The sequence below is a fragment of the Erigeron canadensis genome, chromosome 1, assembly GCF_010389155.1.
Source record: "Erigeron canadensis isolate Cc75 chromosome 1, C_canadensis_v1, whole genome shotgun sequence".
Taxonomy (NCBI): Eukaryota; Viridiplantae; Streptophyta; class Magnoliopsida; order Asterales; family Asteraceae; genus Erigeron; species Erigeron canadensis.
Genome location: NC_057761.1, coordinates 41,527,505 through 41,551,673, shown reverse-complemented (window position 1 = coordinate 41,551,673; position 24,169 = coordinate 41,527,505). Strand labels below are relative to the sequence as shown.

The 24,169-nt window shown below is 31.1% G+C and overlaps 1 protein-coding gene and 1 long non-coding RNA gene across 2 annotated transcripts; both read left to right on the top strand.

The window, feature by feature from the left end:
• The first annotated feature begins 3,545 nt into the window (after positions 1–3,545).
• On the top strand, positions 3,546–9,601 carry LOC122585581. The gene is made up of 3 exons (XR_006321734.1): positions 3,546–3,873; positions 3,992–4,079; positions 9,312–9,601. It is a non-coding gene; the product is annotated as an uncharacterized LOC122585581 (long non-coding RNA).
• A 9,419-nt stretch (positions 9,602–19,020) lies between these two features.
• LOC122589128 (plasmodesmata-located protein 6-like) lies at positions 19,021–23,199 on the top strand. Its single transcript, XM_043761732.1, has 3 exons — positions 19,021–19,708; positions 19,897–20,088; positions 22,927–23,199. The coding sequence occupies exons 1-3, from the start codon at positions 19,045–19,047 to the stop codon at positions 23,079–23,081; spliced, it is 1,011 nt and encodes a 336-aa protein (XP_043617667.1). The 5' UTR covers positions 19,021–19,044; the 3' UTR covers positions 23,082–23,199.
• Positions 23,200–24,169: the final 970 nt, after the last annotated feature.

Below are 24,169 nucleotides of genomic sequence, written 5' to 3'. Positions count from 1 at the left end.
ATATATAAATATTAAAAGGTACTCCAAGACAGAAGACGCCCAAAAATTTGGGCACTTTAGGCCTTGTGTACTTGGGCCATATAATATGTAGATAGGTTAGTTTGGGCTTGATAAATAGTAAAAAATTGAATTAGATGATCTTATTATTTATTTATTTCAAATTGTAACTATCTGATCAAGTGCCCACAAAAATTTTTTAAAAAAAGAACGACTTTGACGTTACTTACAAAAAAAATATAACAATAAAAGAATGACTTTGAACTTACTTGGACAATGTCAAATGACAATGAAACGAAAGATAACTTTATCTTTTCATCTAAACATTATTATGAACAATTAAAAATAAATCAGGACACACAGTAGTTTGCAAATTCAAACTTCAATTTCGAACCACAGGTGACAAATATTAATGCAAGTAACTTGAAACGAATAAATATAGTCTTGATATATTATTATTATTATTATTATTATTTTATCTATATTATATTACAAAAAGAATAACTTTTAATCTATAATCCCTTATAAAGAGAATAAGGTTTAAGACTTTAAACATTTTTTACAATATCTTTAAATTACCCTAACCCTAAAATAAGTAACACACGTTTACTTCACACTACTTCTTTGTCTCCCTTTATTTGATACTATCACTTTCCAGTGTGACAATGTCCATCATCACCGACACCCAGACCATCGCCTTCCGTATTCATCATCACCACACTTAGCTACCGTTTTTTAAATGGTACCGCTGCAACGCGCGGGCACCCATCTAGTTTTATTATAAAAAGAATAGCTTTTTATTTTTGGAAATGTTGAAATTTGTGGAACATTTACACATAGTACCCCTTAAATTATTTTTATCTACACTAAACTATTAGTCATTTATCTTTTAAAGTATCTCCATTAACCCTTTAAATCAATTAATTTTACATTAGTAATTTACACCACTCGATACCACATCCGTCAACAACAGTCACCCCATCACCACAACGACCACCGCCGTATTGCGCGAGTAATATGCTAGTTATACGTTATAAACATCAGCAAATGTTCAAAATATACAACCCAAGATTGTAATTTGTAAAAAAGAAACTATTAAACAAACCCCGCGTTAAGCTCTTCCCCCGCGTCTAATGAACGCGATATCCAAAACCGACATATACGAATGTATATATATACCAACTGTAACTGCAATGTAAAATAACGGCCAAACAAACCCACCACCTCCCCCCGCCCAAATTCACTGCCATCCCAACGGCCGACGACATATCATCATCCTGAGGTTCTTCGTATGGCCATCGATATTATATCAAGATTAGGGCTTTTTACAAACTATTATCAACTTCTTTAATTTAATGTTCTGAGATGATCAGTTCGATTCGCCAGTTAGGGTTCCAAGGAACGATGACATTGAATATACGATAGGATACCTTTTTCCATCAAGATTAAAGGTTCTTTTTTTCTTTTTCTTTTTTCAATGTATTGTTATTATTGTTATTTATTTATTTTTTGTAACACTTCGATATTCAAAATATATTTGTGTAGGGCTCAAAGGAAGGGGATTTTTCAACATACATTGCATTCTTTCCATCAAGATTAAGGCTTTTTTCATTCAATGAAGGTATATGGATGATTGTGCTCAAATAATAGTAACACTTCTGATAAAAAAAATATCTTTTTGTATTAAAGTCTAGTTAGAAAATCTGTCTGCAAGTAGTTCTTGATAACAAATTGATGGTAAATCAAAATCTTTCAAAACTGGGTCTAGATAACTTTTTGCCGTTGATTCGTGGTTTTGTAAATTCTTCGTTAGGTACCTGGTCCCATGGTAAATCTGTATAATACATATTTCTTTCTTAATTAAATGGTTGTCTTATTTCTAAGAAGCTTTGAAGATATGAAATTTTTACTTGATCTTCGCTGCTACGTATTCCTGGTTGTTTAGATTTTGATTATCAATCTCTCATTTGGAAAATAAAGTACTTTGAGGTCCATCGTGTGTCTCTAGGATGTTGCACCAAGGATTGCGTTCTTGACATGGGGACTTTCTGTTTATTTTAATAAACTATGTTTCCTAGTATAACTCATGGTATGTATGAAGTATTTTTCTTATGACTACCACCCATATTTTCTTTGACGACGTTTTACTTAATGGCGTTACATATCTTATAACTTTTTCAATTGCTTTTGTATTCCCCATCTTTTCTTTGATGATTTTTTATTCAATGGGGTTACATATGTTATAAAATTTTCAATTGCTTTTGTATTACCCAACTACATGCACACCTAAACACTCGTTTTAGATGCTCTTGTACTTTGAGGCTTGTACTCGAGGGTTTGATCGTGTGTGTATTTAGGTTGTTGCTGTAGCGGGGATTGCGTTAGCTTTTGAACTCCCCTACTTTCTGTGGTTTTTCCATCTAAAGTAATGGGGTTACATATGTTCAAAATTTTCATCTGCTTTTGTATATTCCAACTATTATAACACCTGATCACCCATTTCAAATACTCTTGTACTTTGAGGCTTGTACTTTGGGTGTTTGATTGTGTGTATTTAGGCTGTTGTTTTAGTGGGGATTGCTTTAGCTTTTGAAGTCCCTTAGTTTTCGTGGTTTTGATGTTTTTAATGATGGGGTTACATGTCCTTAAGGTTTTCAATTGCTATTGTATTTCCCAACTGCAACAACAAATGATCACTCGTTTTGAATTCTCTTGTACTTTGAGGCTTGTACTGGAGGGTTTCATCTTGTGTATTCAGGTGGTGGTTGTAACGAGGATTGCTTCAGCTTTTGACTTCCCAACTTTATGTGTTTTTGATATTTTTAATCAAGGGGTTACATATGGCTCTAAACTTTTTAATTGCTTCTATATTATCAACTTTATTACAACACCTAATCACACGTTTAAGCATCTCTTGTACTTTGAGGCTTGTACTTGAGGGTTGATCTATGATAGTTGTAGCAAGAATTGTTTTAGCTTTTACCTCTCCTACTTTATGTGTTTTTGACATTTTCTGTATTGGGGAAATTTTCAATTGCTTTTGTATTCCCGTATCAGAACACCTGAACACATGTTTCAACTTCTCATGTACTTTGAGGCTTGTACTTCAGGGTTAATCATGTGTATGTAGGATGTTCTTGTAGTGCGCATTGCAGTTGCTTTTGAATTCTTCTGTTTTATGTGATTTTTCACACTTTTCTTGTTGGGGTTACATATTCTACTGAAATTTTCAGATATTCTAGAAGAACCGTATGTAGTCAGGCAATCGCTTGTGCAACATTTAAACTAAAGATTTGCAACTTGATATCATCTAGACTTGGTTTTAAAAGAAAAATAAGTCAAACTTGATATAAGGCAAGTTTAGCTTTGTGGTATACAGACGAACATGGGATCAGGTTAAAATAGATAGAGTAAAAATGGACTGTTCGATATTATCTAGATTTTAATTTAGTACTACACAAAATCTTCAAAAATTTTGATAATGTAAGTGCTTGTTTTGCTATATTAACATGGATTTGGAATTGGTTTCAATAGATCCACACCAGAAATGGATAATTTCATATTATGTCAAAAGCATGCGGAGTTTTTACCTTCATAGTATATTAGTTTGGCATGTCAATTGAGCCACAATATGGATTTCCTGCACTGTTAACTGGTTATTACTTGCAATTACCTGATTCTAAAGCCCCAGCCCTGGTCCAGATTGTTTTTAATTTATTCTATTTCAATGCGAGGTACATGGACTATTTCAACCTGTATGACAGAGATCGAATGTGAAGCCTCCTCTCTGTTTGCTGTTTCATATGGGGGATAACAACTGCCTAGAGTGTTCCTCCTCCCATCAAGATTAGGGCTTTTTTCATTCGTTGTATGTATGTGGGTATACTTTGTTATTCTTTCTTTTGTTATTTGTTATTATTTATTTATTTATCTCTTTTGGTTTTGGGGTTTATTTAAATTTATTTTTTTGTATCTAATGTCAACGATTTTGTAGGGTTGTGCTGGCTGAGAAGGTTATCCGTGGTGATCTCTATATCTTATTTCCTTGCAATTGGATGATTGTGCTCAATCAATATTAACAGGTAAATTTTCTGATCAAAAGTTTTTATTCTTATTAAAGTCGAGTTACGAATTTGTCTGCTTATGTCTAAGTAGCTCTTGATAATAGATTGGTGGTATATAAAAATCTCTTAAACTTAGGACTAGATCATTGAGGAATAAGTTTTTGTCGTTGATTTGTGGTTTTGTGAATTCTTCGTTAGGTTTGTGGTCCCATGGTATTCTGTATAATATATGTTTCTTTCATAGTTAAATGGTTGTCTTATTGCTTAGAGGCTTTGGACAGATAAAGTTTTTACTAGTAGTGGCTCTCTTTAGCTACAGTTTTTTGAAGCTTATCATATCACTATAATTGAGGTTGTTGTTGGTTTAGAAAGATCCATGGCCATCAGTTCATGTGACTTCCTTGTAACTGGATGGTTGTCGAAGGGCTTCTTTGTTCTACTTGCTTTAGTTACTTTTTATAATTTGTAATTGGAATGTCGATTTTGCACAGCTATTTTTTAGAGCTTGATTAGGTTATTGATTCACAAGTTATTATCCAAGAAGTTCATGAAAACTGATTATAGGTATTATTATTTTATTGCGATAGTTTGACTAAATACAAGTACCTTTATAACACTATGCATCATGGCTTACTGTAAAAACAATGTTTATGCTTTGTTTGATACATCGTCATCAGAAAGCGTTGCCAGAATAGCTCATGACCAATTTGTCATACGTGGTGTTGATCAATATATAAAGCATGACTGTGGGTTCTATCCTGTGTATCCTTGTAAGCTGGGTGGTATAGTATTCTGTTATTAGATGGATGTCATCACTCATCATTGTGAGGCAATATAGTACTTATATGTTCTTGTTTTTAACATATCATTATGTTCATAGGCCTTTCTTAGGTTGGTAGGCCATTGGTATGGTCTTTGCTGTTGGGTTTCCTACCAGGGTTTGAGTCCCACTTCTCACATTTGATTTTTTTTTTTTGGGGGGTGGGGGGGGGGGGGGGGGGGTGGGGTGGGGGATTCCGGATGTCCTAGATTACATCCTAACCATTCGTGTCGTTTAGGAGTAGAAGTACAGCAGTTTGCCATTGCGAAAAAATATGAGTTTGGGTTCTTGGTCTCCTTTCGCGGCTAATATGTTTCTTTTTCATTTGTAAGTCTTTATTGTACATAACTATTCGATCATAACTCATAATTAGTTGCATTTTGTTTTTTGTTGTATTACATTTAGTTTCTGTAAGAAAGAGGGGAAGGTCTACGTTCTTTGTTTTGTTGATAGGTTGTTGAGTACGGTCCTTTGTTGCCATGCGAATGGTATTCCTAACTAATCTTTGGGTTTATATTTAGAATGTGTAAGACTTTGTGTCATCCTTGACCACTGGTACTTAATGTATTATCTAACCTAGTGTAATGTCGGTTAGGTATAGACCATATGACAGTTGCTTAGACCTTTGCTGTTGTTTGCTTGTTTAACAAGATTAAACTTTAGATCTATTGTGTGTTGTTGTGTTATTGGTTCCTTTTATTCCTCTGGAGGCATAAAATCTCGTTACTTTTCATGTTTACATATATATTTGGATACCTTCATAATACAGCTTCATCAAGATTATGGCTCTAGTTATAATTAGTTGTCTTTATACTGATTAAAAATCCGTGTATATTGTTATATTAGTTTATCTTTCGTTGACTTGTTGGCTTGGGTTATGTTGTCACAAGTCACTTGGATCTTTCGCGTCAACAGAAAATGTGTTGTTGATTTGCTTTGCGTTTTTTTGGGTTTGCTTGGCAACTAAACTGCGATGATTGGTACTTCTGTGCTTTTTTTCTCGTGGTCTTTCTGTACATGGATTTTGTTTCAGTCACGGGTAAGATATTTTTTTTCCCCTTTTTCTGGCAGGTTATGCATGTTGAAATAGGTTGTCTATATTCTTTCATCACACACTTTTTTGTGCCTTAGTTTTATTGGTATTCTAACCGAGACAACAGCTTCATTCTTTAATTTTTACCTTAAAAGCTTGGTGACACAGGCGAGATACTTTCTTGACCAGTTTCTGTCAATTGCTGTATACCATGGGGTAATGTTTCCACTTTTTTTTGGATTCACTTTTGAAAATACATGTTTATAGCAGGCTATGCCGGCACACCTCCCCTGTGAAAGAGGGTTGTTTGTTATCTGTGTGTCACTGTTAGGCTTTTGGTTTCTGATAGTTCTCGATGGGTAGGCAGAGCATGAGGGGCTCTAGTGTTTGTTCGACACAATATTATTGCCGCATTCTCCCAGCGAGGCAGTGACTAACCTCTTCACTATCTTCAAATTTTGTGGTTATAAATATGGGTTCCTTCCCCAGCAGGTATGGTTATTGTTATTGTGTTCATTTTTGCTATTTGTTGTATTGCTGCCATCCCGGGCCTTATTATTGACTACAACTCTGTTTTAAACGGTGTAATGTGTAGCGCCATGTTAATTCCTATATTGGTATCTACTATCGCAATATTGTTTATAGGTGTTAAAGAGAATATTGCTTATTTGGATTTTTGTTATTGGATTTCCCATGACCCTTGCTACCATCGGCATTTTTCTCTCTTTTCATGCGTTTGTGAGGCACGATTGGATTTTATATTTCTTCGAGTAGCATACATAAGGGTTAGGTTTCTGGTATCTTTTAGAGAGGGAACAATCAGATCATGTCCCATTGACTTCTTAAAAAAGGTAAGATTTTGGCTTGTAATTTGCTTGGGTTATTATCTCCGCCTCTGATTGCGCTCATAGAACATGCAAGGATTGGCGTTTTTTATGGTGGATATATCTAGTTGGGTTATAGTCTTCGCTGCAGATTGGCAAGCCATTTGTTTTGGTGGATATATTCGGGTTATGGATTCACTGCGTGATGACTAGATGGTTTACCAGGTATCTTTGGTAGTAAACTGATCTTAAATGAAAGCTATTTTGTATGTCATTAATTCATTGTTTTTGGTCCATAGATGTAAGGATAGCCAGCCAAATATCATTCTGATATTTTTGGCTTGCGCTCTTTGGTCCGCTATGATGTTCCGACTATCATGATTGGCAATGTAGCAGTATATATGTGTTAGGAGTTGAACGGTTCTTGATCTCACTTCGAGCATTTCTATTTAGCTCGATTTTTTGTGTGCTTCTGTAGTTCGGATACCGTTGTGTATCTGTCACGCTTTCTTTGTGATTATGTGGTTCATTTTGTATGGGTTTGTATTTTGTGCTTTGCCGTTGCAATGGTGATTTTGGGTGGACTAACTTGTAGATAGATTCTAAATGGCTAACTCAGTTGATTTAGACATAGTTTTGCCAGTTTGTATATGTATTTACCATTAGTGGTGCTTCTATGGGTTTTTTTTTCTAGTCTTAACGGGTCATGCTTTTCTTTTCCTCTCCTTTTTGGCATGCTCCAAGTCATGCACTATTAGTAGGATGTTCCGTGTACTTCTATTACAGGCTGGTCAGAACCTCCGTTTAATCGGTAATCAAACCGAGACTTTTTTTTTTTCCTTTTTGTGTTTACCTTTAAAGCTCGGTGGCACAAGTGATATACTTTATGACCAGTTTATGTCAATTGTGCACTTTGAATAATGCTTACTTTGCCGATGTAATAAGTTTGCTTAGTAGTCTATCTGTAATGAATTTTTTTTTCTTTGTTTGGAGGTCATCTTTGACATTTTGCCGTACTTGTATTTTATCTTGAGGCTGCTGGTTTAGCAAGAAGCCTGTTTTGTGCTGTTTGTTAATCTTCAGAGTGCATGATTGGAACATGTTTCTTGGCTACAGAGCTCATTGGCTCTTTACAAGTTCAGTCTAAAAGTTAAAATGATTTGTTTTCCTGCAGTAGTAATAATGGTAATCAGTTTGTCAGTCTGTTTTTTGCCATCTCTTATTCGCCTTTGCTGAGACGCATTACGTGACATGGTTACATCTTCATGTCAAGATAGAACTCAAAATAATTGGATCATTGTTGGTGATGGTAGTCGGTAGATAACCAACACGTGTCTTTTCTCCTTTGTTTCTATTATGTTCATTTTTTTCCTTCCTTTCTCATCTTCTCTGTGTGTAAATCTTGTATTAACAGGCTATCTTTAATTTTTTGCTTTGTTAAATGCATCGGTCATATAGGATTAAAGGTCCAATGGAGGAAGTACCACATGCTTGCTATCTAAGAATAGCCCCATGGATCTCATCGGAAATGTTTGATGCTTCTTGGCTTTATTTTACTTCTAAAATTTTGTTATCTAGGTACTTTGTTACTCTATTTGAAAGTTGTATTATACTGTTATTGTTATGCTTGTCATCTTTTATTGTGCAGATTCTATAGGAGTGTAGGGTGCTTCTTTAGTGCTTGCTTAACTGCTAGCTTTGTAGGCTATGGAGTACTTGTGTTAGCAGAAAGTGTCATTTTCAAACTCTTTGTGTGCTTCTATCTCATCTTTCTCATTGTGCTTCTGATATTTTGTTTTTTTGTTCACGTAATGTTATCATCTAGACATCTAGTTAATTGTGTTATTATTGGTGGTACAAGATTGGCAGAATTATAGTCTGTTATTATTCAGCTTTGCTTGTTTGAAACAAGGTGCATGTGCTTCTTTTCCCAGGAGCTATGTATTTGTAGCTTAGGCATTGGCCATGGCTTATATGATACATAGTTTAGATGACACATGTGGATTGTGACTTCTTTCTGTATATAATGATTGCGTTTCTGGCATCTTTTTGAGAGGCAACAACCATATCAAGTCCCTGATAGGGTGATTGAATGGAGGTATGACTTTGTTAGTTTCGTTTTAGAGTTTTGCTGATAGGACATGCAAGGATTGACCTTTCACAAGACTTGCTTGAGACCATTGCTCTCTTTAATTTTCAAAGCATATCATCTTCAATACCATATAGCTGCTTAGTGTCTCCGACCGCAATTTTAAATCTGTAAACTGGAAGATGAATACATCCAATTATTGAGCGTGTATGTTGTGTGATTTTTTGCCTTGCAAATAAACCTAGAGTAGGTCTGAATGTATGATGTGTGTTCAGCACTTTTTTGTTTGTTTCCATGTTGGTAGATTTTTATGGAGTAAACCTTGGTATAGTTTTATGATGTTGTAATGGTGCACACAGTACAATGTAATGCTCTACATGAGTGGAGTAGCGTGGCTCTGTAGCAGCGCCAATTGGGTTGGTTTTCTTGCCAGATGCCTGGTGTTTCATTGGTATCTTAATTTGTTGGTATTATGTATTCATAGGTCTACCGAATGTGTATAGACTCAGCCGGTCCCAAGCTCAGATAAAGCAAGGAGGGTTGGAAGAGGTAAAACACTTTCACTAAAAGTTGAATACTTGCTTGTTTCTACTAGTGCAGTTAGTAGTAGCATATAAGTCTGGGTATCGCCTATGTCAACTGTAGCATAAGTCACACTTAAGGAGTTAAGGGCCCTGCATTATAAGTGGTTGGTTTAGCATGTAAATGTAATCTTGGCTATAAGTATTCCCAAAAAAAAATTGTGAGCAATCAATCAAGACATGGTTGTCATTATTGCCAATGGTTGAAATGGTATGGTTCAATGGGTATAATGGTAGTTTTCTTCTTTCTTATCATCCGGTTTTTCTCATAACAAGATGCTTGTATATATTGGACTTTTGTAAAAGTATCTGGTGGTTTTGGGCTTTTGGCTCCTTTTTTTTTTTCTTGCAGGAGTGGATTTTGAGATTTCGATTTACCTTCATATTTTGCATGCCTCCGTAAATTCAGATGTCCGTTTGTATGTAACACACTTCGTTTTACGATTTTGTGGTTGCTTTTCTTATAGTTACATTATTGTGATTTTGCTATTCTGCAGTTGTGTGGGTGTGTTATTGTAAGGATATGTTGGGGTTATTTTATTGAAGGAGGCTGCATTTACCCTGTTGTCAGTAGGTTGTGTTCTGATATGCACCTCTTCATTTGTTCCTGTCATTCTGTGTTTTGATATCCTATCTGACCCATCTTTTTGCTAGTTAGCCTGATCAGTCCATCTTCCAACCCTAATGACGAGTAACAACAAATATTCTTTTAAATTTATGTGGATCATGTTGCAAGTAAAATGACAACAAAACACGAGTTACCATAGCTGCATAGTGTGCAAACAGATTTGATATATTCCATTTGTTGCAGTATCCTGTGCAAGGTAATATAGTGCTCTATCATGTTATCTTAGAAATGAAAAATGTGGGTTGAGTACTTGAGTATGTGTAACAGGTTAGACGAGTTTGGTCAAACAAATATCTTTAGCAAAAGTAGTAACATGTTGGTTGGGTTGGGTTGGGTTAGGAAGCGGCATTAATAAACTAGGCTGAAATAGCAACAATAAAACTGGACTTGGCTCCTTAATTATTTACTTTAACTTGTATAAATTGTCATGACTATCAAACATATTATGAAAATATATTTTTTTCACTAACAAAATATGTTAGGATAGTTTATGCATCGAGTATACAAGGTTGATCCACTTTCTATTCATTTTTCACCTTTGTTCAATTTCCATTTAGCCAACTTTTTAAGCCCAAATCATATATGGGTCAAAATTATCGATGTGCTTTATACAAAATATTTATATAACGATAATTATAATTGTCAATGTGCTCTATTCAGAATATTTAATGTAACGATAATTATTAAACATAGATTAAAATTCTAGTTCTGTGATTTTTCATCATAAAAAGTTGATAGAGGATTAGTATCCTCATACTAGGAGAGAAAAAATTGTTATATGTTAACCTTCTCTTGTGGGCTAGCGGCGGAGTTATGTGGGGAGTTATTTGGTGGCCAAAAGTGACTCCGTTAATCTGACAATATCTTAATTTTATTTTATCTTATCTTAATATATACTATAAGACAGTTGAACTAATGACTTATTACCAATTACATCGTTCAATTTCATTAAATTGACTTTTGATAATGTCATCATTTAGATAAACTACAAATTAAAAACCCTGATAATCATTATCTAAATATATTATTATATTAGTATTTATATTAATTTGTAGAAAAAGTCTCATTAATTTACACCTTTTTTATTTTTCATCAATAATTTACACTTTTTAGCCCTGAATACTTAATTTATATTTTTTTTAGCCAACAACTTGAGAGAAATTTTTAAAATTTACAATCATTTATTTAAATTAAAATTTTTTTTAACATATGAAGTATTTTCTACAAAAAAATTATTTTAAAACCTAACGACTTATTAATAAATATTATATTAGATTTATATAATTATAAATATTAATATTTAGTTTAATATTTGATATAAATACAATGTAAACTCTAGATACATATCCCAAACACGATTTACAACAAAGGGTTACTTGAATCTTAAATTCAAATCAATATAAACTATATTCAAGATTCATTTTATCTCTCAATAAAAAAAGTTACATAATTTTCTCCTTTTTATATATTAGTTTTACATATTAATGTTTAATGTTACAGTTGTTACTCAAATCAAGAGTTCTAATTGTTATCAAAGAATATAAAAACAATCCTAATTGTTATCATATTATCATAGAACAAGTGATTGAAAATAACCCTATGCGTGTTATAGACGCATATCATGATTAAATACATATACTTGAATGTCAAGTACAGGATCACAAATATGTTTATATTTTAATTCTTAATTATCTATCATAATAATATCACATTATGAGTATAACTGGTTTCAAAATATTTTATAATAGAGAAATTATTATATATAGCATGTGGCTTGTGGAATGACTACGACAAACAATTCCATCAATATGTCTTAGGCTAATCATTACAGTGACAAACATATGATTATTGTACTACAAATATAACACTTAGAACTGTATTTCTTTAAAATTATAAGTTGTTATGATTTAAAAGTATGAAAATCTAATATTAATAATATCGTAAACCTCGTGTCCAGTGTTGGACACGGGTTTAAAATTTAGTTTATAGAACTATATATTTCTAGTATTATTTTTGTGTATTTATTTAGCTTAAAGGTAATTGGTAATGTAATTTCATTTTGTACTTTAATTTTATGCTTAATATCATGAAATGTTTAGCAATTTTGCACTTAAAATCCTGCACTGTTATGGGCATCCTGGGTCAAAAGTATAACATCCAAAACTTGAGTTTTGAAAGTTTTACGTCTACAACACAACACTATTACTATAATAGTCAACAATATTATGATACAATTTGTATGCTTCTTTTTCTTGTGGCGACAATCAACATGTTGTTTTCCACTTCACAACAGTGCCTTATGTGACACACAAATAACACGTTCAAAATGCATCTTGCAGTGTTGCTTATAAATTTATGGAACTTGTTTCTTCGTCCATAAAATATGTTGATATTTCTTTTGAAATGCCGTGATGTAATGGCAACTTATAAACAAGAAACAACGCTTCAGCTAATTCAATTAAAACCGGGTGTCTAATCAAAGAAAAGGGTTCCCAAATAGTTAGATACCTAATCTGAATCAAATTCTCTATATACATTTAAATTTTGTATGTGAACTTGCAAGCCACCTCACACCTTTTATTTTATTATTTTGGTGGTACTGGTACCCACATTCATTTGAGCGATCTTTTTCTTTGCTTCTTATTTCATAGTTTCATGTAGGAACTTTCTATATAAATCACGTCGCTTGGTTTTCGTGCTTATACACCTTTTCACAAATATAGTCCCTGCTGTTAAATAATCTTACAACAGTGGTCCTCAATGTTAAAATGCTCACACCTTGTTTTGACAACTATAGTCCCTACCATTAAATACTCTTACAAAAACGGTCCTCAACATTAGAATAAATTAAAACTCTTGCGAGCCACCTCACACCTTTTATTTTATTATTTTGGTGGGACCCACATTCATTTGAGCGATCTTTTTCTTTGCTTCTTATTTCATAGTTTCACGTAGGAACTTTCTATATAAATCACGTCGCTTGGTTTTCGTGCTTATACACATTTTCACAAATATAGTCTCTGTCGTTAAATAATCTTACAACAGTGGTCCTCAACGTTAAAATGCTCACAGCTTTTTTTGACAACCATAGTACCTACCATTAAATACTCTTACAAAAACGGTCCTCAACATTAAAATAAATTAAAAAACTCTAACGAACATTAACGGATGTTAACCCCTGTTTGGGTGTTTAACGGGGGTTACAATAACGTTCGCAAATTGGTCATTTTTTCTAACGGGTATTAACAAACATTAGATACTATTAGAGTATCTAATAAGAGTTACAAAAGTTGCTGCAAATCAAATCCATTTTTATAATTCATTAAGACGAAATTTTGTGGTGGGACCCTCCCTGGTCCACAAAGTTTCTCCATCACTTTTACAATAGAAGGAGGTATGAGTGTTATTAGTTTTGATCAATTTACTATAAAACGGTATATTAGAAGCTTGTATAGTATATCATAAAACTTATTTATACCGTATAGCAAGTTTATCAAAATCCGTCATCGTCTCCTTTTAGCAATGCTTGTTTTGTTAATGGAATAATTTGGTACGGACACATTAAAAAATTTCAATAAGAAACTTTTGAAAGAAATATACAAGTGCCTGAAAAATGACAAAAAAATAAAATAAATAAACATCAATAATTTGGATTTTATTCTTGACAAAGTGTTGGCATACATTATATGCGATAAATCCAAAATTTTCTGCTCTAACTAATTGGACCTTCGTTGCAATATGAATATGTTAAAATTAAGGAATAAATATATAAAAAAAAATTATAAAAATTAATGAATATTATAGAATTGAACACGACAAAACCTCATCTGTCTGTTTATGATTCTTATTCTTTATAATCATGTTTATAATATAATACACTTTTATTTGGACCTAAAAAGTTTTCTAGGAAACGTTAAAACTTCGATAACATTATTAAGTAATAGTCCGTGCAATACAATATGATCAAATTATTTTTGTTAGTGGTACTTGTTTGTTATACCAAGAAAAAGTTTATTAATTTTGTAGGTAATGTTGAAAATTTATTTTTATAATTAAAGTTTATAAAAATATGTGTTATACTCTACAAATTAAGTGGGTGATTAAATAAAGCAATTAATTAAATAAAAAAAGTTTGACTAGATATTTGAGAATGGTGTAAATTAAACATTAGTGTTTATTCGATAAAGATATTATAAATTATTTTAGGTTTTTAATCTTGATAAAAAAATCTTTATCTTTATATATATATAATAAAAGAAGATTGTTTCTTATAAATATTTTTAGAAAACTTTTGATGTGGTAAAATCATATTTCACCTTAAAAATTATTTTATTTAATTATGATGTCATATATAAATAAAATAAAAAAAGCCTTTTACATCTTTAATAAAAATAATTAAATTTTTTTTATTATATAATATTATAAATAAAATGTCTTTTTTTATTTACTTAATGTAGTAGTCATTTTTATTTTTAAAATTATTATTGTGTTAGTTGATTTATTAACTATATAATTATTGTGTTAATTAGTTGAATTATTAGATTTGTATCAAGTTATAATGCTTTAATAACAAACATTATATATATTATTTAATATATTTTATAATTTTAAAATTTTAATTAACATGTCCGGGTTGAACCCGGATTAATTAACTAGTAAAAAAAATAAAAGAGAAAGGAATGATTAAAAAAGGAAAGAGATAGATGATTCTATCTCTACTTCTTAATAAAGCAAATCCCCCATCCCCTATTAAATATTTCTGTCTTTCAAATATCTTATTTGCCCTTGGACTTTTGAAATACCTTTTTTTTTTCTTTGGCGTCGCATTGCGCAGGTACCATGCTCGTAAATCTAATGAAAGTATTTACATTTTACATTTTATATTACTAGATTGAGACTTGTGTAGTTGTGTATACATATAAGTAATCTATAATAACGATTTGTAAATGGTTGAATGAGTAAGTAAAGTTGATTTTTTATTTTTTTTAAAAATATTTTGTATTATATGTCACTTCTTGAAAGTTGAAGATTTTGATAAGTAATGTCAAATGCAGGTAATATATTTTTTAAATTTTGTTTCAAAATGAACTTACAACACTTGTTTTTTGGATAAAAAGGTTTTCAAGTCCTTGTTAGATTATATAAAATACTTCTACTAAACAAAAAAGTTATATAAACATTTCTTGTTCATATTTGTGCAAAACTTGAATTATGCTGCCTACATTGATATTTTTTTAAAGTTCGTTACTTACATTAGCACAAAAGTAAACGTTCGATCTTGACTTCTATTTGGTAACTTTTTTAGTGTTTACTACCTTCACTATGACAAAACAAAAGATATATAAACTATCTATAGCTTTATCCTTATCTTTTTAACAAATCTTCTTTTTTTTTAACAAAAAAGATGTCAAGTATAATATGACTATTAAACATAAGGAAAAAGCACATATATGTTATGAATTCTAAGTTTCTAACTAAACATAAGATTCAATTAGGGGATACATCTCTCTCATGACAATTTTAAAAATCACCATTTGTCATGTTATTGTATGTCAAAATTAGTTGCCAACCAATAGGTTAAAACCTCCACACATTTTCAAACCGAATCTTAAGCACAACTCGCATGTACCAAGAGACTTGAATGTATTCTTTTATGTAATGAGTTTTTAATTTTCCTAGTTTTTGGAATGTTATAAGGTTGTTTGGTGGGATCCCATCACTAACATTTTAAAACCCAACCGAACCTCAAATCAGTTTCGAAAAAGGTTCACGGTTCAATACCCGATCAGAAAAATTGGTGTCTACTCGTACTTTTTTATAAGTATGTAAGTACATGGATATATATATATATATATATATATATATATATATATAAGGGAGCCTTATTTTGAAAACCCATTTTTTTGTAAGAACCTTGAGAACTTTTAAATTATGTATTGGATCACATGTTTTTTTTGTACATTCACATGTGAAACGTTATAAAAATACATATTGTAGAAGAAAGTTTTTTCAAAACCTTATATATACCCATTTGTTAATATGTGAACGAAAATGTGAACATATTGATTTACAAGTTCACAAAAGGCTATTTTGAAGGTTTTTAAAAAAAATTTCTGTTACAACATACTTCTTTATATCATTTCACATGTGAATGAACAAAAAAAATATGTGAACAAATATATTATCTAAGAGTTCTCATGGTTCTTACAAAAAAAATGATTCTCAATAAGGAAACTCTCTCCATTTTTTTTGTAAGAACCATGAGAACTCTTAGATAATATATTTATTCACATGTTTTTTTTGTTCATTCACATGTGAAATGATATAAAAAAGTATGTTGTAGAAGAAATTTTTTTAAAAAACCTTCAAAATAGCCTTTTGTCAACTTGTGAATGAATATGTTCACGTTTTCGTTCACATGTTAACAAATGGGTACATATAAGGTTTTGAAAAAAACTTTCTTTTACAACATGTATTTTTATAACATTTTATTTGTGAATGAACAAAAAAAAACATGTGATCCAATACATAATTTAAGAGTTCTCAAAATAAGGCTCCCCTATATATATGTATATAGGTTTTAGGTAAAATAAAACAAGTATTAAAGTAAAACATATAAAACAATAAGTTTCCTTCATTGAAAATCACTATGCATCATGAAAATCATCGTGCATCAATTGTTTTGTGAATCTTCGTACATCAATTTAAGCATGATTTAAAGGTCCAGATATTGTCTTATTTGTTTTACCTTAATACTTGTTTTACAATACCCAATCGCTATATATATGTGTGTGTGTGTGTGTGTGTGTGTGTGTTGGGGTGGGGGGTGGAGTGAATATGAAGTTATCTTACATCTAATCTTTGATGTGAAATACTTCACATTCGATCTTTCTAGTCAATTAAAAACAAAATATGTCCATTTAATTATTTTGTAAATATATTAAAATATTAGAATTAGAAAGTGAGGAGTTTCACATTTAAACTTAAATGTGGGACAATCTTATATTCATTTTTTTATTCGAGCATGGTACCTATGCGTTGCGGCGGATATCATGGACGGCGGTGGCCGGGGTGTTGGTGATGATGGACGACGGCGGTGGTTATTGACGAAAATAAAGGTGTGTGTTGTTTTGGTATATATAAAGAAAGAATATTTTTTATGTGTGTTGGTTTGGAAAAGAGAGAATAATGATATTTGTGGTTTGTTTTAAGAGGAAAGGTAAGTTGATAATTTTCCATGTCCAAAAAATTTCAAACTTTTAACACCACCCCTATAATTTTTATAATGGAGTACATATATATATGGCAAAAGTGAATATGAGATTGTCTCACATCTAAAACTAGATATGAATCTCTTACATATTAAATTTTCAATATTTTTTGTATAATGAATAAATGATTGAGACCTCGTGTTTTTTAATTATTAAAATATTAATATGTGAGAAGTTGTGAAATAATCTCATACTCACTTTTAGAAATAATAACAAAGTTACATGTTGGTGGACAGGAAGGTTCGTTTTTTTTCAAATGTTGGTTAGCAGTTTGATTCCCGTACATACAATCTAAATTGATATTTTTCGTTAAAATATATTGGTTTATATGCTTAGATAATAAGTTTAAGGATGTGCCCAACAATGTGTAATAAACACCGGACAAAATCAATATCGGAGATTTAGAAAAAAAAAAATGTATAACACATATATAAACAAATGAATAAAGTAATTATTAGACATATTTCTTATACATATATACCTTTACTTTTTTTATTTTTGTCATATATCTAGGGGAGAGAGAGTCATATATCCCCGTCTCCCTCAAATTGCTCAATCAAATTATTTCACCTCAATTCAACACCAACCTTTTTTCTAAACTTTTTTAAAAAAAATATACATGCAAAGACAATTTAACCAAAATGTCTTTGTATAAGAAAACATATAAGTTAAGGAAAAAAAAAGTTAATTATGCAAAGTTTATAATAATAAAGATAAATTATTAAAATTTTAAAAAAAGTTAGGATTATTGGTTGTCAATAAAAAAAGGTAAAAAAAAGAAGAAGAAGAGATTAGCGAGTTGAAATGAGATGGAGTAATATGATTGGGTAATTTAAAAGTGATAAGAAGATTGACTCCCTCCCCCCTTATCTATACTCCTTTATAAAAATTATTACACCCTTATTTTTAGAAATAGTTACACAATAGTTATATACGGAATTAGTAAATTACCTTTAATGAACACCCACTATAGAAAGAGTTTTTATAAAGTACCAAATTTGTCTTTAATGAATTAATTTACACACTAAACCTTTATTTTAATAATTAACACTTTAAGCCTTTATCTTCTAAAAATTTCCGCTATCATAATTACACCAACCTACACCACTTGACACCGCCACCACCACCAATTAATAGTATTATTACCGACACCATTATACCGCCTTCCTACCACCGCCTCCCCTCCACCGTCGCCACATTGCACGGACATCATACTCGTTACAACTTACAAATGACAGGAATAAAAACAAATTATGTGGCTAAAGTGGTGAAGGACATTACTCCTTTCGAGCTAGCTAGACGTCTCTTGCTCGAAACATCGCAGATCACCATGTCAATATTATATGAGTAAATTTTTTTTCTCTCCCGTAACTCTTTAATTTCAAATTTAACTCTTGAATTGCAAATAGCTTAAGCATTGAAGATGCTCCTATATATTGAATTAAGTTTCTGTATTCATATATGCACGTTTGAATATTGTGATAAGTGTATGACTTAATTTATCCATGCATTAAAAGTATTAATGTAGCTAGATGTATTAGAAACCCATAGATTAACCATTTATTTTGACATTTTACAACTAAAGAGAAATTAAAACTAAACAAATCTTATAACGAATTATTATGCCGTGCTTATTGTCTATATATATATATATATGTATACTTGGTAGACATAATTAATTGTAACTAATTAAAAATGCCAGGTCTCTGTTTTTCCTTGTTTATATCTTCTCTGATCATGTTCTTGGTAGTCTTATCAGAATCCACTACAAACGACTCTAATTACATCTATGTCCAATGTTCTCCGCTCTATTTCGACTCAATGACTCCTTACGAGTCCAATGTCAACTCACTATTCACTTCCTTAGTCGACTCGTCCTCTGTCTACAATTTCAACAAATTCCAAATCTCTCCTCCCAGCGGAAACGACGACGTTGTGTATGGTCTCTTCCAATGTCGAGGCGACCTAAGCTCTTCCAACTGCAAAGAGTGCGTGACCAGTTCCGTAAATCAACTAAAGACAAATTGTCCAGTTTCAACGGGTGGTGGAATACAATTAGACGGATGCTTGGTGAAATACGATAATTCATCTTTTTTTGGAGCCGGGAACAAGATGGAGGTATCAAAGAGATGTGGGCCTTCAGTTGGTTACGAGTATAACTCAGACGTCTTGAACCGCGTTGATGCTGCGTTGGCAAATCTAATCGCGGGGAATGGGCAATACTTCCGTTCGTGTGATTATGGAAGCATACAAGGCGTGGCACAATGCGTCCAAGATTTAAGCGCAAGCGATTGTCAAGATTGTCTTTCGGAGGCGTGTGGGCGGTTGAGATCAGCGTGTGTGACCTCCACTTGGGGCGACATGTACTTAGGAAAATGTTATATAAGATATTTTGATCATGGTACGTACGTACGTAATTTAATCTAGCTCGCTATTTAATTAATTAAATTAATATATATGGGCGATCATGGTTCCTTCAAGTTACTCCTAATTAATTACTACATGACTAGATGTTAGGATAATCTTTGATCCTTATATTTTAACTATATACAAGCTAGCATCACATATATAAAATAAATTTGCGCGCAGATAGTGATAGTAGTCATGAACATGAAGGTATCTCTAGTTCCAATAAAAGCAGTAGTAGTGAAGGAGGAAGCGGCAGTAGTGACGTACTGCAATGGATTGGCATTATTCTTGGAGCCATGACTGCTACAGGAGGTGTGACTGCCTATGCTGTCACTAACCACAACGAAAACCGCAACATCAATGATATAAAAGGTACTCGTATAATATTTATTTCATTCCATCTCTCAAGGGATAAGATAACGCGGAGGCCACCCAAATGTTAAGCATTTTTCTTTTGGCTTATCCAACTTTAAATTTTTATTTTATTATGTCTTTTACTTCGTTTCGATCACTTCCAACTAAAAAAAATTGAAAATTATTATGTACACTTACATATTGTCATCCTTTCACAAACCCCTACGTACCGTTACAACATGGATTAAAATAAAAATGTTTAACACCTCTAAAATATATATATATTAATATATATATATATATATATTAAATCTAATACCCATACGATGTACGGTAGCTATATCAATTGCATCATAAAGAAATTCGAATATGACTCATATATAGTTGATTCGTGAGTATGAAATAAATTATGGTTAATGTAAACTGATAATCGAAGCTTAATTATTAATAAGCACTAATGATAAATATAATATGTTTAGTTAGAGTTTTGGATTTACCTTAAATTTTTACGATGACATCAAATTTGGAAGTTGTAAGCATAGTACGTGGATGACGGTAAATATCCTTGTGATTTCGATCGTAAATTCAAAAGTTTGTAGTCTTCATGTTAATAACTTATTATAAGTAATATAAGTTGTAGAATTTGAAGAATTGAGAAAGAACATAAACAAATTTTATTAATGAGAAAACGATCAATCAAATAAGGTTATATTTATTTTGTATCTATATAAGGCAAGTGTTAGAGTTTAATTTAATCAAATAAGGTTATATTTATTTTGTATCTATATAAGGCAAGTGTTAGAGTTTAAACGATCAATCAAATAAGGTTATATTTATTTTGTATCTATATAAGGCAAGTGTTAGAGTTTAAATGTAAGTTTATAAATAAATTGAATCTATATACAACTAAAAAAACTAATTCAACAAAATATATAAATCAAAAGGACACGTGTCGATCAAGGATTACGTCACATGTTGTTTTAAAAATATCTCAATCCTGTTTTAGTTTATTGGTATATATATATATATGTTAGTTATTGTAAAACAGATATTAAAGTAAAACAAATAAGACAAGATCTTGACACTTAGATCATGATAAAATTGATGCATAGAGATTCGCATATATATTGATGCACGATGATTTTCATAATGCACGGTAATTTCTACTGAAGGAAAACCTATTGTTTTACATGTTTTACTTTAATACTTGTTTTATTTTACCTAAGACATATATATATATATATAGAAGTTGAGAATTGTAAAACAAGTATTAACGTAAAATAAATAGGACAAGATCTTGACTTAGATCATGATAAAATTGATGCACGAAGATTCAAGAAACAATTGAAACACGATGATTTTCATGATGCACGGTTTTTTTTCGAGAACAAAAACCTATTGTTTTATTTGTTTTACTTTAATAGTTATTTTATTTTACCTAAAACCTACAAATATATATATATATATGGGGGATGAGAATATAAGATTGTTAGGTACCTAAGCTTAGGTGTGGAACACTCACATATTGTTTTTTTAATCCATAAATTCATGGGGGCCCAAACATTTATTCATTCATCAAGAAATATTAAAAAATTTGTAAGTGAGGGGTTCCACACCTAAGCTTAAATGCCGGACAACCTTATATTCACTTTTCCCTATATATATTGTAAACACAATACTAATTTAAAAATAGATATAATATATAAAATTGTTAAATGAGAAACGAAATAGAAACTCTGACGGCCTATAAGAAAATTTTGATAAATTAATGGCCCGAAATGGATGTCTTCCATTCATCCACATATGTCTGTATTGTCATTGTATTTATGCTTTAATGTTTTGCTCGAAAAATTTAGTGATACACTAAAATATTAGTTTTCATAATTATATCATTTAAAATATTAATTATTAATTTCTACAAACTTAAATAAGGTAATATTAATAATTTAAATTTATTAAAATTAAATTAAATATAAAAAGTTAAATAAGGTATATGACTTCATTATTTGATCTAATACTCTAATTAAAAGTTGAATATCATCTAAAGATCCATACTTCTTCAATTATGAATTAAGGTTTTTCTTTTATATATATTTAGAGATTATATACTATATGATTACTTATGTTCATATGACTATCTACATACATTTGATTACCACTTATCTCATGAAAACATTGATTTATACAATACTTGCATAGTACTATTCATGCACATGTGATCATATAATTTATATCTCCACATAATTGTATAACGAATGATAATCAATGTGTCTACATAATTGTAAAATCTAAAATTACTCAAAAAATAATCAAAAATAATCATCATGTAAAGATTCTTGTAATTTTTAGGGTTTCTAAAAAAACTTTTCACCGCATGTATGTATTCATTTTTTGTTCTCATTTTAGTCTGTACGTAGTTATAAAGCAATTTTGCTCTGATACTTGTTTGCATTCTATTTTGAATATCTGTTCAACTACCAGGTTTGATATATATATGAAAATAACTGGGTTAGGATCCGAAGTAATTTGCTCGGATAATGTTGTTCCAAACTTCCAACAATAAATTAATTAATTGCATGTTAGGGCTATATATTATGTTTGCACATTTTAATATGTTCATATGTATACTTGTTAATTACGAGTAATTGACATTATCTTAACTCGAATATGTTCATACTTTGAAATATTTTATTTTTGGTTACCCCGAAAATTTACTTGGTGTTCGAACCTGATAAGACCATCACGAAGGTGGTTTAAAACATCAAAATTACATGTTCTATAATATCTTTATTATAAATAAAACATGTTTTATATATAATATCATTCCGCTGTGTAATTCTTTTTTTGAATCTCCAGTTACTTTGGAATCATTCAAAGAAAAAGCAACAGAGGTCGTCAAAAGGACGCGACGCAGAGTTCGACGAGATAAGCCAGAAGGCATAGAACATCCAGCAGGCGGGATGTATTCGGACAATGAAGACGACATAGACAACGCCTGTACAATAATGTAAATTATCAATGTGCTTAAAGTAATTAAAAGCTATAAATTAATGAATCTCTGCTAAGTGTAAATCTATCTCTAATATTTATCATTGTGTGTGTTTTGTAACATTATTTGTAACGCGCTATCTCAAGTCTCAACCATTTCTTACAATCTCCTTTGCTTATATGTATAAAGAGAATGAGTTAAAACCTTAACTCTTTAAAACTGTTCGAATAGTTATGATTCATATTTAATTCAATAAATAATATAAAAAAATATGATAGCAAAACATACCCGTTGATCCTAATGAACCTGTAATAGCATTAAGCATACTTATCAGTCATTTCGGGGTCCCAAAACGATATGATTGTATTATGATGGGATGTTGTTCATGGTTAGGAGTGAGAGCCGTGAGAGGTAAAACACACACAAGAGTTTTTAGTTGAAGATTAAGGTTAAAATGTTAGGCTAATCAACTGATGTGTAAAATCGAGTCTTAAATTTATAAACAAAAACTCACCTAACTACTGACTACTACACACTTGCGGGCAGTGTACCTGTTCATATATAGTATAGCTAATATTCCTGTTTATATGAGTTGATTTTATGTATTTTAATAATATACTTTGTTTTTTATATAACTCATCGTATGTATTAAGTATTTTTCTTATGACTGCTATATTTTCTTTGATGACATTTTAGTTAATGGCGTTACATATGTTATAACTTTTTCAAATTGCTTTTGTATTTCCCACCTATTCTTTGATGATATTTTATTAAATAGGGTTACATATATTATAAAATTTTCAGTTGCTTTTGTATTGCCCAACTACATGCACACTTAAACACTCGTTTTAGATGCTCTTGTACTTTGAGGCTTGTACTCGAGGGTTTGATCGTGTGTATTTAGGTTGTTGTTGTAGTGCGGATTGCTTTAGCTTTTGAACTCCCTTACTTTCTGTGGTTTTTCCATCTAAGGTAATGGGGTTACATATGTTCAAATTTTCAACTGCTTTTCCATCTAAGGTAATGGGGTTACATATTTATATGAAAAATGTAAACGCCGAAAGGATTTCTGTTGATAATAATATTACCGAAATCAAAGTTGAAGAAGAG

Bases quoted from the DNA above. Each gene is read 5' to 3' on its own strand.
- LOC122589128 (XM_043761732.1), top strand. From the start codon at position 19,045: ATGTTCTTGGTAGTCTTATCAGAATCCACTACAAACGACTCTAATTAC. The intron at 19,709-19,896 runs GTACGTACGTAC...ATTTGCGCGCAG, and splicing joins TATAAGATATTTTGATCATG to ATAGTGATAGTAGTCATGAA. The intron at 20,089-22,926 runs GTACTCGTATAA...TTGAATCTCCAG, and splicing joins CAACATCAATGATATAAAAG to TTACTTTGGAATCATTCAAA.